Below are 14703 nucleotides of genomic sequence, written 5' to 3' on the forward strand. Positions count from 1 at the left end.
TGTTCATTGGATTGGAAGCCTCTTTTTGTATCCCTCACAGCTTAGACACACAGTAGGAGCTTAATAAATGTTTACTGATTGATGGAGAGAGAAGATATTCAGGTGAGACAACTTTGAATGGTAAAGCAAAGGTTCCTCTAATTATATATGCTGTGTTGGGTACAGTTTGTGGAAAGTCAGAGTTTTAAACTGAGGTCCTTCCCTTCTCAAGTTGCTGTTCATTCTTCTTTATAGCTCTTGGGCTATCCAGACATTGATATATTGTCTCTCTTGTTATTATGGAGGTTCCCTGAGGGAAGGGACTATTCTTATCACAATGCTCATGTACACAATAAGCATTTAATAAAGGCCTATCAATCCACAGAACCCCGAAGGGTTGGACTTCGTTGACTGAGTCATAGGTCAATAATTGTTGACTTCCCCCATCAGATGGTGACCTCCTTGAGGGCAGGAACTATCTTTTGCCTCTTTTTTTTTTGTATCCACAGAGGTTTGCATATGGTAGAGGTTTAATAAATTCTTATTAATTGACTGGTGTAACTTCAAGGCACTCTGGGAGGCAGCGGTGACCCTCACATGGGCCAGTCTGAAAATGGAATGGCTGGAGATCAGAGTACACTCCCCTGCCACCCCCTTCCAGCCCCTGACCACTTCTTACCATATCGTGTGTTGAAAAGCGTCTCCACCTGTTTCCGTAGATGTCGTATGACGTCGCCAATGCCATCTGAAAGATATACCATTCCCCAGGCAAAATAAACAAGTCGCTTGGTTTCCCCCTTCCCAGGGAGGATAAGATACGACATACATTATTTCATTTGTTCCTCACTAAAACCTTGAGAGGGAGCTGATGCTATTATTTCAATTTCACAATTGAGGAAACTGAGACACAGAGTGGTTAAAGGATTTCTCCAGGGTCATTCAACCAGTCAGAGCCTGCAGTGGGATTTGAACTCAGGGAGGGCTCTGCTCTGTCCTTCCAGCTCTATTCCTGTACCAATGGCTGGGGGCCGCTTTCTACCTAGTAGACTTGTCCCCATCCTTCTAACAGAGGGCGCTCTTCTACTTGTGACTATTTTCAAGGATGCATTTTGGTCTTGCAGACCTGGCATACCATGAATCTGGGCCTTGGAAGTTGTCTATTCCAGCCTCCTCTTTTTTAGAAAGGAGACACTAGGAATAATAGAAAGAGAAAGGCAATAAATGAATCAAAGTTGTGGCAGAACAAGGACTTCTCCAAGGCCATTCAATGTCAATGTGAGCCAAATTGTCACCCCTCTTTACTTACTGCCCCTCAATTAAAAAAAGGAGAGTAAGCTAGGGGCAATGAGGATAGAGAAGGGGAGGTTCAGAGACATCTGTCACTTGGAGATGGGAGGTGCAAGGGCTGGGCAGGGGTGACTTGTGTGATCAAAGGAGGTCTTAAAGCTGAATGGGACCTTAGAGACCCTGGAGCCCAGCCCCATCATTCTACAAATCATGAAACTGAGAACTCGAAAGGGGAAGTGTCCTACTCAGCCAGGGTCACGTAGATAAAAAGTGGCAGATATGGGATTTGAACCCAGCTCTTCTTTTTTTTTTTTTTTAAATCATTTTTTTTTATCATAGAAGGAATTTGGTAGGAATTTTTTAATGTTTTTTTGCAAGGCAATGGGGTTAAGTGGCTTGCCTAAGGTCACACAGCTAGGTCATTATTAAATGTCTGAGGCCGGATTTGAACTCAGGTACTGCTGGCTCCAGGGCTGGGGCTTTATCCACTGTGCCACCTAGCCACCTCAGTACTCAGCTCTTCTTGACACCAAATACAGTTACCGATCACTCCAGAAAGGAACCAGGAAAGATGAGGCTGGCCTAAGCCCAAGGAAGACCTTGATGGATACTAGGAATGGTTTTTAAGATTGCTGATGAGTTTTTACCTTCGTCTCTTTGGTTATTTTTATACAATCTATTTTCCAGTTGTTAAGAGGAGTTAAAAACCATTTAGAAAAGCTGAAAAGAGGTGTGTGGGTGTGTGGGGGTGCATGATACATGTCTGCTTGGGCAGAGAAGGGGAGAGAATCAAAGTGAGAAATGGTGCCCTGTTTTCCCTGTAGAAGACAGCAAAAGAGCTAAGTTTATCTCGCGAGTGGCCAGAAATGTGAATATTAGATAATGTAGTGGACAGAGCATTAGAACTAAAGTCAGGAAGACCAGAGTTCAAATCTTACCTCAGAAAATTACTATCTGAGTAGCTCTGGGCCAATCCTTAACCTCTCAGTGCCTCAGTTTACATGATTACAAAACTGGAATAATAATAATGATAATGACAATACCTTTCTCACAGGACTTTTGTGAGGAACAAAAGACATGTGTGTATGTGTATTATATACATACATACATATATGTATATTTATAAATATTTATATATGGAGAGAGAGAGAGAGAGGACATTTTGTAAACTTTAAACTTTCATGGAAAAGTTAGTTCTTATAAGAGAGAAATCTTGGTATTTCTCAAGAATGTGTATAATAAGCTTCTTATTAAAGCTTTAGGAAAGGAAAGAAGGTAGAGAGAGACATTGGACTCTGTCTTGAGTCCTAACATTGGTACCAACCCCCTGCCCATCAATGATACCTACTTGGGGAGCCCTATGGCCCACTGACCCAAGATGTGCCCCCCAACCCCGAGCTCTGGGCTCTTCAGTCCTATCTAATCATGGGGATGAGGAGCAAGGGAGTTGAGAAAAGGGAGAAGAGAGAATCACATGGAACCTATTCTGATGGAGAGGACCCAGCTGGGTCGCCCTACATATCTTGGTGTCATTTCTTTCTTGGATCATTTGTTCTCAGATTGGATGGGTAGGTGTGGTGTTCTTGAGGTTCTAATTGTCCCTCTGGATTCTCTTTAAACATGGTTAGAGGCTCTTGATTGCCTCCTGGCTTCAACAAATCATAGATTTAGAACTGGGAGAGAACCTGGAGCACTTCAAAGTTCACCCCCCCCTTTTACAGGTTAGGAAACTGAGGCAGAGAGATGCGAAATGATTAGGGATGCACAGCTAGTAAGAGTCTAGAGCAGGATTTGAACTAAGGTCTTTCTGATATCTCCTCACTGGCCCATCCAGCTTCCTTGAACTAAACCTCAAATTCATTCAATTGACACCCGTTGGGTGATGGTGCTTTGTTATGGCCTTAATGACAAATAGTCAATATTCTTTGGTTTGAGATTTCTACCCTCACCCAGTCTCCACTTCTTCTAAGTGACCCGTCTCCACGTAAAACTTGTAGGTTTTCTTTTGAGTTCAAATCCCTAAGCTGAGACAGTGGTGGGTCCCATCTTCCCTTCCTGTTTTTTTTTTCTCCCTCTAAACAAAGTGAAGACTTCCAAATTCAAAAACCAGAAAGGGACTGTAGGACGACTTTTGCTTTCTTTGGTGAAAATGTTTCCTTGCTACTTTTTTCTTTCCTTTGTCATTTCTATCACTAATGTCTCTTCCCATCTTCTCCCCATGACTCTCCCTGACCCTCTTGTACCATCTGAGGGGAGCCTTAGGAGAAATGGAAAAGGGAAAGAGTGAAGCTGTGCTAAAACTTATTTATATCAGTTCATGAGAGCTGATTGTTAAATGTTCAGTGTAAGAATTTACATCCCAGGAGACAACAAACACTCCAAAGCAGGGTTTGATGTATTGTTTTGTTGATTGTGTGACAGAAAATATTAATGATGCAATTTAAAGTGTGCACTGAATACATTTTTCTAGGAGGAACAAAGAACTGGTTGCTAAGCTTTCCCAGCAAGCCTTTGGATGCAATCCTCAGAGATTGTTAGGATTTCGCTGTGGAAAGAAGCCCTGCTATTTATTATCTGGGTGACCCTGGACAAGTTGTAAACTCTCTGGAGTTGCCTCATCTGTAAAAATGAGAAGGTGGGAATAGATGATTCCAACTGTCCTCTCTGGGTCCAAAATGATTAATACTTGAACTGTCTTTTGTGATGGGGTCTTTTATACCTAAGTGGATAAAGCACTGGACCTGAATTCGAAACTGGCTGTAGATACTCACTAGTTGTGTGTCCTTGAATGACTCACTTAACTTTTGCCTGCCTCAGTTTCCTCATCTGTAAACCTAGCCTGGGATTGCTGCATGACTATCAATATAGTTTTGACTGAACTTAAGTCATGGATCCATTTGAAGCTGACTATGCTATATGGTATGAGATGCTGGTTTAACCTAATTTCCACCTTACTGATTTTTCAATTTTTTTTAAGGTTTTTTTTCAAGGCAATGGGGTTAAGTGGCTTGCCCAAGCCCACACAGCTAGGTCATTATTAAGTGTTGGAGGCCCGGTGTGAACTCAGGTCCTCCTGACTCCAGGGCTGGTGCTCTATCCACTGCGCCACCTAGCCGCCCCTGTGCCACCTAGCTGTCCCAATTTTCAATTTCCCCAGCAGTTTATAATTGATAGGAAGTTTCGATTTCTGTAGCTGGTATTCTTGGGTTTTTGAAATTCTAGGTTTGAATTTTTCTAGGTCTTGTTTAACTAACTTATTTGAAGGATTTCTTTTAAGCCTCTGACAAATAATTATTTTATAGTATAGTTGGACATCTGCTGCTAGGCCCCTTTCATTCCTACTCGCCCCCTTCAATTTCCTCGAGATTCTTGACCTTTTGTTCCTCCTGAAGAATTGTACACTCTAATGATTTTAACTCAAAACTCTGGAGGTTTACTCAGGAATGGCTGAAGCATAAGCTACACTCTTGAATCTCATCAGATCTGGTTTTGGAGACACACAGACAAAGTCTGCGGTCCCTGCCCTGACTACTTGCAACTCCATTGTCCAAACTGAACCAGCTAACCTCTGACCTGATTCAGCTCAAGACTTTCAAGTCCATTTTTCATTGTTATCCTTCCTTAGTGTTTGGCTGGAAAGGCCACACCTGCCAGGGTCCAACCCTCCTGCTGGTTTGCACATTCTATCACCCTGGATCCCTATGTGACCCACTTAGGTAGGGGGTCTCGCCGCTTGCACTCCAGTCTAAGTTATGGACACGTGAGTATGGTCAGAAACCAAGACCAAAGAACATATGAAGGAATAAGAAACAGGAAGCTAGACATGCTGGAAGAAGACGACATAGAAAAGAGAAGAGGCAGCAGAGATGGATGGGGCCCAGGGGGGAACGAGAGCTTACTGATTCCTCTATTCCCTTGTCCCCCTTCCCTCAGCTTTTTACCTTCTACCTGCTTCTCTTCAAGCCGAGGGTCCTCATTGTGCCCTTTATCTGAAAGGGGAGCACAGAAAGTCTTGTAAGCATCATCCTCTTCCCTTTTCCCCTCCCACCCCTTCCAATCCTATCTAATGCAAAATATCAGAAAGGGAGACCTGGAATCCATCAGAGGTTTAAGGAGATAAGAGGGCAGTAGGGGGTCAAGTCAACTCAGATCCTAAGCTGAGTCTTGAATTGCTCTATGCCTTGGATTTCCATCTGTAAAATGGGCACATTGTTGGGTTTTAGATGAATATTTCTTGATACATAGTAGAATGGAGTGAACAAAATGCCCACTGTTTGAGACAGTTTCTTAGCTTTGCTACTCTTGCATTTTAATATTTCTTGTTTTATATCCTCTTATTTCTAAATATATTTCTCCCTCCCCTTCTAGGTACAAAGAACAAAAAAGAAAGGTGTGTGGGGGAGGGCAATCAGTTTAGTAAAACACACCAGTGGAGTGACAGAATCCAACAGGGAATGCTTTGGAGGTATTCGGAAAGAGCATGGTAGAGAACAAGTGGGATCATGGGACCTGAATCAAATCTTCCCTCTTCCACTTAACTACTCTGGGTCTCAATTTCCTGATCTGTAAAAGGAGGGGTTTGAACTAGAGGACCTCCTGAGGTTCTTTCTAGTTCTAGACAGATGTCCTATGATCCTATTTAATGTGACCTGTCTGGGCCTCAGTTTCCTCATCTGCAAAAGGAGGGGTTGGGCTAGATGGTCTCTGAGGTCCTTTCCAACTCTAGATGTATGGTTCTATGGTTCTATGTAATGTGACCTGTCTGGGCTCAGGTTCCCAATCTGTAAAAGGAGGGGGTTGGACTAGATGGTCTCTGGGGTGCTTTCTAGTTCTAGACTCATGGTCCTATGATCCTATTTAGATAAGGCTCAGGAAGGGACAGATATGCCTGAAGTCTAACATTCATTCATTCATTCATTCATTCATTCAACATGTCTACATGTATCAGATATTGTGAAGGGGCAGGTTACAAATAAAATGGAACTGACATTCTATTGGATGCAGAACCAAGACAGGGGAGACAACATGTCCTAGGGAAGCAAATATAAAATGTATATAATGTAAAAGTAATTTTTTTGGAGGGCTCTACAGAAAATTTAGAAAAGATTCATGTTGAGGCAGTTAGTATTTGAGACAAGCCTTAAATATTCCAAAAGGCAGAGGTGAGGAGGAAGGAAATTCCAAGCATCAACAGGGTCTGCATAAAGACATGAGTTTGGGAAGAAATAATGCGTTCAAGAAATAGTGAGCCCACCAGCTTGGATACCACATGGAGTCCACAAAGGGGATTCATGTGGGACAAGCCTGGAAGAAGAGTCTGGAATCAGACCGTGAGAAGCTTTAGATGCCAAACAGAGGAGCTGGTATTTGATCCTAGGGGAAAAGAGAGATGTTCTAGTTGATTGAGCAGGAAAAGTAGGAAGAAGAGAAGGAAGGAAGGAAACCCACATTTATGAAATCCCTAACTATGCTAACAGTATCTCATTTGATCTTCACAACCAGCTTGTGAAGTAAGTGCTACTATTTTCTTCACTGTACAATTGAGGAAATTGAGGCAGGCAGAGGTTAAGGGACTTGTCCAAGGTCACATAGTTTATAACTGTCTGGGGCTTAATTTGAATTAAGGAGTCTCTGCTAACTGCCTCGAGGATGGGGGTTGACATCGTCTGCTTTGGCAGGTGAATTGAGAGAGAAGAAACTTGAATCAAGGAAGCCAACCAGAGACTTGTGAAGCACATAACCAACAAAAAGGAAAAAACAACCATTTCCCCCAATCTTTAACCTCTCTTCTTCCCCCAAGAGGAGTTGTGAGTTGGATATGATACATTAATTATAGTTGAATCCATAAAACAAGAAATGTCAAACTCAGGAAGGTAAAAGTCATATGTTAACATTGGATAATATTAGTTTTTTAATACAAGGACAGTACCTTTTCATCACCATCTTCACTCTTCAACAAGGGATGAGTTTTTTTCTTGAAACAACATTTGGATTTTTCTCTTATTTTAAGACTCTGTCAGTCCACCCTATCTCCTGTCTCCACTTCCACCCCCATTTCTATTGCAACAAATGGGAGATGCTACTGCTATGCTAGGTGTGGGGGAAAGGGGCAAAGGAATCAGGTTTTCTTCTGCTTGGAGTGGCTTCTAGGTTAGTGACCCTGAAAACTGTGGAATCTGTCCAGAACACCCTCCTCTCCCTCCCCTAATTCTCCAAAAAGCAGAAGTTGATTCAGCTCAGCCCAGTCCGGAAAGGATAAAACAAACAAACAAACACAAAAAACAGGACAAGGAGTCAATATGAATGATTTCATGAAGCCTGAAGGAAAGAGGAATAAAACTTATCTGGGGTTGGGTCTGTAGCCTCAGATAACACTTGGGGCAGTGCATAAAGTCAGTGAAAAGTAAATCCCTCAACACGAGAGGAAGGCTGAGGTAGTTATACAGTCTAATTCCTCAGATGCTCCCACCATCGAAGAGGGAGGATTCAGAAAACAAATGACTGGGGAATATAAGTAGAATAGGATGAAATACCAAAGATTCCAAGAGGAAGAAAATTCAATTAAAAACCTAGAATACAAGTAGATAAATCAACAGAGAGGATACTAAAATTAGAGGGAAGGGTAAGTACTAAATCCTCAGAGAGATTACAAAGCTCTCTTAACAAATATTACAAGAGAAATGAATTGAATCAATGCTTGATGAAATATAGAGCCCTGTGAAATCCCAAGAGAGCATGGAGCAACAAGAAGATATTCCATAATGGTTCCAAAGAGAAATGAAAGTCACGGGAAAGGATCAACTGTCAGAATCTAATAGTCTTCCCAATCTCAATAATTAGCATATTAGAAAGACTTGACTCTAAAGTGGCAGAGTTTCTTCAAAGAATCCAAAAGGAGAATAATAGAATTTGAATACAAAAATATCAAATTGGAGGAAAAGCAGTCAGAAGAGGAGAATAAGAAGATAATGTCGAAAGAACACATGATTTCTATTCAAGCAAAAGAATTGACCTAGAAAACAGGACACACAAAGACAACTTAAGGATCACAGATCTCCCAGAAGAACATGATAAATCAAAAAAATCTGAAGGCTCCAGTGCAGGAAATAATATGAGAAAATTTCCCAGAACTTCTGTTACAGAAAACAAAGGACCAATCATAAGAACACACAGATCTCCTTCAGAAAAAAACAAATTATATCCCTTCCCCCACCCTCCATCTCCAGCCTTCAAACTCTAAGAAACATTGGGGCTAAATTTACCAATGCCAATGATGAACAATACATCCTTCAACTAGACAGAAAAGAAGTTTAAATGTAAAAGACAGGAAATTCAAACTACATCAGACTATCCCATAATCATTAAAAAACACAAAAGAGAAAGGAATAACGTTTTAAAAAATTGAAGGAGCTTAAGTTGAATCCCAAATGACCTGCAAAGCTGAATAATCAATGGATAAAGATGGCCATGGCCAGCTGGGCGGTACAGGGAATAGACCATGGGACCTGGAGGCAGGAAGACTCACCTTCCTGTGTCTAAATCCAGTTTCAGACACTTAACTAGTTCTGTGACCTTGGGCAAGTCACCTCACCCAGTTTGCTTCAGTTTCCCCATCTAAAAAATGAGCTGGAGAAGGAAATAGCAAACTACTCCAGTCTCTCTGCCAAGAAACCCCTAAACGGGGTGTTCAAATACGACTGAACAACAACAAATTTGGCATTTAAAGCTCTTGGTGTGTAACCTGACGCCATGCTGCCTCTCCGGTTTTCTTACACCTGAATCACACGTACTTCTTCAGTGCAGCACATCGGCCTTTCCCAGGGCACCCGGGTCTTTGCTCTGGTTGCCCCCTCTCCCCTCCTCCATTTTGCTCTGCCCCCACACTTCTGCTCTTTATATCATCCCCCCTGAAGCTTTCCTTCCAGACGCAGCCCAAATCTGTTTTTGTGCTGTGCAAATATCTTCTATGTACCTAAGTAACTGCCACGGGTTCTCCTCCATTCAAATGTAAGCTTCTGGGGGGCAGAGACTGTCTTTATCTGTCTTGGCACCCTCAAGGCTTAGCCTAGTGCTTTGTAAGGAGTAGGAGCTTAACGAATTCTTGTTGCCCAACTGACTATAAGTAAAGCAAGGCCCAGAGACCAGAGATGCTGGGGAGGCTGAATTAATTAGATTAGTTAATTGATTAAATAGAGGAAAGAGTTAAAAATGGCTCAGTGTGAGCCTGGGAAATTGGGACCTGGAACATAGTGGGTTCTTCAGCTGTTTCAGTTTTATCAGACCCTTCAGTGACCCCATTTGGAGTTTTCTTGGCAGAGATACTAGAAAGACTTGCTGTTTCCTTCAACCCTTTTGCCAGATGAGGAAACTGAGGTAAACAGGAAGAAGTGACTTGCTCAGGGTCACACAACTAATACCTTTTTAGGACTGGATTTGAACTCAGGTCTCCCCAACTCCAGACCAGGTGCTCTTATCCATTGTATCACCTAGCACCTATAAGAGCTTACTATTAATAGATTCATTCGACAGATAAGGGAATTGAGGTTCAGAGAGTCCAACATGAAACAGCTAAAGGGTGTGGGGCTGGGGGGTGGGGAGATGGTAGGAGATCTGGGCAGAGGGTCATTTTAGGTGGATTTTTGAGGACTTTTCTAAATCTAGGTCTTTGACCCTGTGATCTTTGATTTATGAATAAAGTGGCCCCATTGCAGGGTGAGAAATGCTAGGTAGGTGTAGGATCACAGAACACTAATTATTTTAATGAAGCGCCTGTTGGGAGTAAAGAGGGGGGCCCCCTCTGATGAGAGGCTGTCCTAATTTTATTGTACTAATTTCTGTCATCAGACATTTCCATGGGAACAGATGGATGCTGCAAACAAAGAATTAATGAGCCTTCAACAGGGTGAGATGCAGACAGAGAGATTTCGGCTAGTCGGTGCCGGAGGAGAGACTGAAGGCAAGATTCACAATCTGGGCAGAGATCAGAGTGTGGGGCATTTACCATGACCATCATTTTGCTCTCTGGCCAGTTCTGATATAAGGGACACTTTGAAGTGGACTAAGGGATGGGCTTTCTAGAGGCTGAACGTTACCTGCTCTTTGGGCAATGCCCAATGTTAGAACCATCAGAAATGTCCTGGGGATACTGAGCTACATATATAAATTGAGTGGAAAGAAGCAAGGAAAATGAAGGGATTTTCATTAATTTTGCAATCTGAGCCCATCTTAAATCCTATCTCCATAAAGAGGGAGGTGTTTGCTGCCTGGGCATTTGGGTTCAAATTCTACCTCTGCTTTGGACAACCTGCTTCCTATCAGATCTGGAATGGCATGACCTAGGGGTCAATTGGTCCTGTTCTGTCTCGATCCAAGGTCACAATACCACTGAAATCACAGGTTCAGCTCCTACCTGATAAGGGAGGGCTCAATGACAGCCCTAATCCCCAGAGGTGATGGCTGTGGGGATGAGAGGGACTTATATAAAAATGACAAAAATGAAAATAACTAAATATAATATAAAATGAAAATGACTACAATAAAACTTTTTTACAAATGCTATAGGATTGGTCCTTTGTTTTCTGTAGCAGAAGTTCTGTGTCTCATATTGTTTTCTGCACTGGAGCCTTCAGAATATTTTGATGACCAGAGAGACACTTGGAAAGACTTAAAGATGGAAACTGAGGCAGAGCCAAAGACACAATGATACACAACAACCATAGGGAGGTAAAGTGAAAGACTAAGCTCCGACTCAGGGGAAAACGAATTTGCAAAATTATAAAGAATAAGCCTAGTCCCATAGAAGAGATGGAAGAAAAGACATCCATCTCTTGGAGAGGCTGAATTAATTAGAATAGTTAATTTGTTAAATAGAGGCAAGAGTTAAAATGGCTCTCAGAGTGTGAGCCTGGGAAATTGGGAGGACCTGGAACATAGTGGATTCTATATTTCTTCAACTGTTTCAGTTGTATCAGACCCTTCGTGACCCCATTTGGAGTTTGGGGCCTTGGGTGTGGAAAATGACACAATCAGATTTGTTTTGATGTACTCTTTGGTTTTGCCGATTTTCCCTCTTTTTTTAAAAAAAAAAATTTAAGGAAATGGGGTTAAGAGTGGCTTGCCCATGGCCACAGAGTTAGGCAATTATTAAGTGTCTGAGGCCGGATTTGAACTCAAAGTCCTCCTGACTCCAGGGCCGGTGCTCTATCCACTGTGCCACCTAGCCACCCCTTCTAACTCCCTCTCTTTTAAAATTTATTCTTTGTTTTAATGGATGGTTCTGGGTTGAGGGAAGAAATGAGGAAGGCATACAGGGGGAAATCTGGATGATATAAAAACAAAAGATATAAATAAAATCATTTTTAAAAATGGATTCCTTCTATCTATCTATCTCAAGGCAGACTGAAGAGTTCATAGGCCTATTTTGGGGTGGGAGATCTCTGAGCAGTCACTTTTTCTTACCTTCCATCGTCTCGAGGATGTAGTTGGACTCCTCTGAAGGAAGGTGCCCGGTCACAGGGTCATGCATTTCATCAGAGGTGGGTGAAGGGTCTGTAAATGCCACCCCCCCACTAAATGATAAGGTGGTCTCTAATTTCCCTTGAAGTCCCTCTCTTCCCCTCCCCCTGCCCGGGGCATGGGGTAAAGCAACCTCCTTGGGTATTAAGGACAGTCACTCTGTAGGACATCCAAGAGACATGGAAGTCTGCTTGCCCCATAAGATCGTCCCCCCCACCGCCCCCTCCATTCAGTGTCTCCCTACCCCCACAGCCGCAGGCCCTTACAGCAAACCTAGGGACTTAAGAATTATAGAATGATTGCCTGGGAAGGTGTCTCTAGGCTTATCCCACCTTGCGTGGGCTGGGATAACTTGGGGGGGGCGCTATCAAAGACATTACTTTTGTCTATCCCACCTTCCCTTTCTTGGCCCCTTTTTTGGATAGGCCCCTGTATGGGGCCCAGAGATGCTCTGTTTGGGTGAGAAGTATCTGGTGACCTTGTTTCCACTGAGGCCTGAGGGACAGTAGGGGTGTGTACCCTCTGCCAGACCTTTGGGGAGCACCGAGCTTCTCTACAGGAGGTTAGCCACCATAGAGAGGACCTCTAGGTCCAGGGCAGCCTAGGTTGGCCAGGAGATGCTGCGAGAGGAGGCCAGAGCCTAGAGACACTAATCTGTGCATACATCCTGCCCGCCAGTTAGACAGCAGACCCCATATGGGTAGGGGCCACATCTCAATTAAACTCTATTCCTCCCCCCAGGCTGCATGGCTGCCAAAATCGCCCGGAGCCCCATTACGATAATGTCTGGGTCCTAGCTCCCAGTGGGACCCCTTTCACCTGCCCGTCGCCCCTTACCTGGGACAGTGACCTGAATGATGTCTAGATCGTCTGGCTCAATTTTGATATGCCTCAGTCCGCTCAGCTCCCCTGAGGTCCCTGGAGGAAAGGGGGGGATGTTCAGATGAGGGGTGATTGTTGGATGGTGGGACATCCAATTCAAGTCTAGGGGTCAAGTCGATGCTGTCCTCAAGCTGATTCCAAGACACTTCCCAGCTAGAGAATCTCCCCCTCTGTGAGCCTTGATTTCCCCTTCTGCCAAAGGTGGCTCTAGGTTCTGTCCAGCTCTAAATCTGTGGTCCTACAACTGACTATGGGGAGGCACCTCGGAGGTCATTTTACAGATGAGGAAACTGAGGCCCAAAGAGAAATGAACTGTGCAAGATCAGAAAAGTCATTAAGGTCAGAGGAGAGGCTTGAAGCTGGTCATTGGATACTAAATTTCGTACTTTCCTTACTTCTTCATGACGGTCGGGGGAGCCTTAGGCCTTCACTAACTGGCCCTTTTAGAGCATGGTCCAAACTTTTAGCTTGTTAAAGGCCACATTTAGAATTGGCTATTTATTTATGACCACAATGTAACCCATATTACCAATGAGTATAATAATAGTAATAATAATAATGATGATGATGATGATGATGTAATACTGAGGCACGAATGGGCTTTGAGGGCCACGTGTTGGATGTGCCTGCTTTAGAGTCATCACTCAGGAACGTTGGAGGTCATTTATTGTGACTCTTTCATGGAAGGGAGGGAAGAAGAATTTCAGATATTATTGGGGCAGCAGATCCAGAAAGGAGGATCTCAGATCTAGAACATAGGTCAGAAGTCACAGAGGTAGTATACCCCTCCCATTTTACACTTGAGGAAACTGAGGCCTGGAAAGGCTAAATTACTTGTCCAATGTCACAAAGGCAGTATTAGAGACAGAATTTGAACCCAGTTCCCCCTGCTTCAGAACCAGATGTCCTTTCCCCTGTCCCTGCTTCTTTTTACCACCCTTCCAATGACACCACAACGAGTGAACCCACAATGGGCAAACTAGCTTTGGACCCTAAGGTCTGGGAATAGAAGAGTTTCAAGAAATAACCAGCTCAAAATGGTTCATTTTGATGATGCAGTTATGGCTGCCAGATGTTTGTTTGACTTTAACCACAGTTCTGGTTCTGTGTGTTGGTCCACTGGGTCAGCTTTGGGAGGGAACTCCAAAAGTCAGCTCTGAGCCCACCTGAAAGTCTCCTCCTAAACAAACAGTTCAATGTATAGGGGCTTGGAGCCATGAAGACTTGAATTCAAATTCTGTCTCATATACTCACTAGTTATGAGACCCTGGACAAGTCACTCAGCTTTAGTTTGCCTCAGTTTCCTCATCTACAAAACGGGGCAGAGAAATTGGACTCAATGGGCCTCTACAGTCTTTTCCAATTGAAATCTACCTTTCTGTGATCAGTCTTGAGATTTCAAGAGATCCCCATTTGGGGTGAGAGTGGGGAAGGGATGTGTGTGTGTGTGTGTGTGTGTGTGTGTTTCATTCTAAAGTTTTTGAGTCATGTGGTGGGGGTTCTTTCCCAGACTATGCCACAATGAGGGACTAAGAACATACCCCCAAAGCAGACAGAGAGGCAAAGAAGAAGATTCCATATTGAGAAGTCAATAGCTTTGGGGGAGGAAGCTCTGGGTGATGGAGGTTCTGGGTGAGGAGACACCAGGGGAGGAAGTTCTGGGTGAGGAGATGCCAGGAGAGGAGGTTCCAGGTCGGGGTCACTGAAGGGAAGCGTCTGCCTCGGGAGGGAGGTTCTGGTCATCCCTGGGCTTTGTGCTGGAGCTCTGGCAGCTCCCTGAGGATGCTGGCCCTGGCTGGGCCTCCTTCTCCTCTTCATTCACACCCCCACATCCATCCCTTCTCCCAGACACCCTAGAGGATGGCACAGGTCCTTACCTGGCTCGCAGTCTTCGGCTATGCTGCATTTGTCCAACCTGAGGAACAGAAATGAAGAGCACAGTAATGATGATGAGTTGTGGACAAATCTTGTTAGCACCATAGAGAGGACCTCTAGGTCCACAAAAATCCAGCTTCAACATCCTTCTCTAACTTTAACTCA

At 43.6% G+C, this 14703-nt stretch overlaps 1 protein-coding gene across 8 annotated transcripts in view; it reads right to left on the minus strand.

Moving 5' to 3' along the window:
- GTF2IRD1 (GTF2I repeat domain containing 1) overlaps positions 1–14703 on the minus strand; it is a 234448-nt gene that overhangs the window by 72244 nt on the left and 147501 nt on the right. For all 8 annotated transcript variants that reach the window (XM_074189368.1, XM_074189369.1, XM_074189367.1 and 5 more), the window contains 5 exons: positions 14541–14578; positions 12619–12699; positions 11725–11814; positions 5208–5255; positions 659–724 (listed from right to left, as the gene is read on the minus strand). In XM_074189368.1, coding sequence (XP_074045469.1) covers positions 659–724; positions 5208–5255; positions 11725–11814; positions 12619–12699; positions 14541–14578 — 323 coding nt within the window. The remainder of the gene's footprint in view (positions 1–658; positions 725–5207; positions 5256–11724; positions 11815–12618; positions 12700–14540; positions 14579–14703) is intronic.

The sequence above is a fragment of the Macrotis lagotis genome, chromosome 5 (genome assembly GCF_037893015.1).
Source record: "Macrotis lagotis isolate mMagLag1 chromosome 5, bilby.v1.9.chrom.fasta, whole genome shotgun sequence".
Taxonomy (NCBI): Eukaryota; Metazoa; Chordata; class Mammalia; order Peramelemorphia; family Peramelidae; genus Macrotis; species Macrotis lagotis.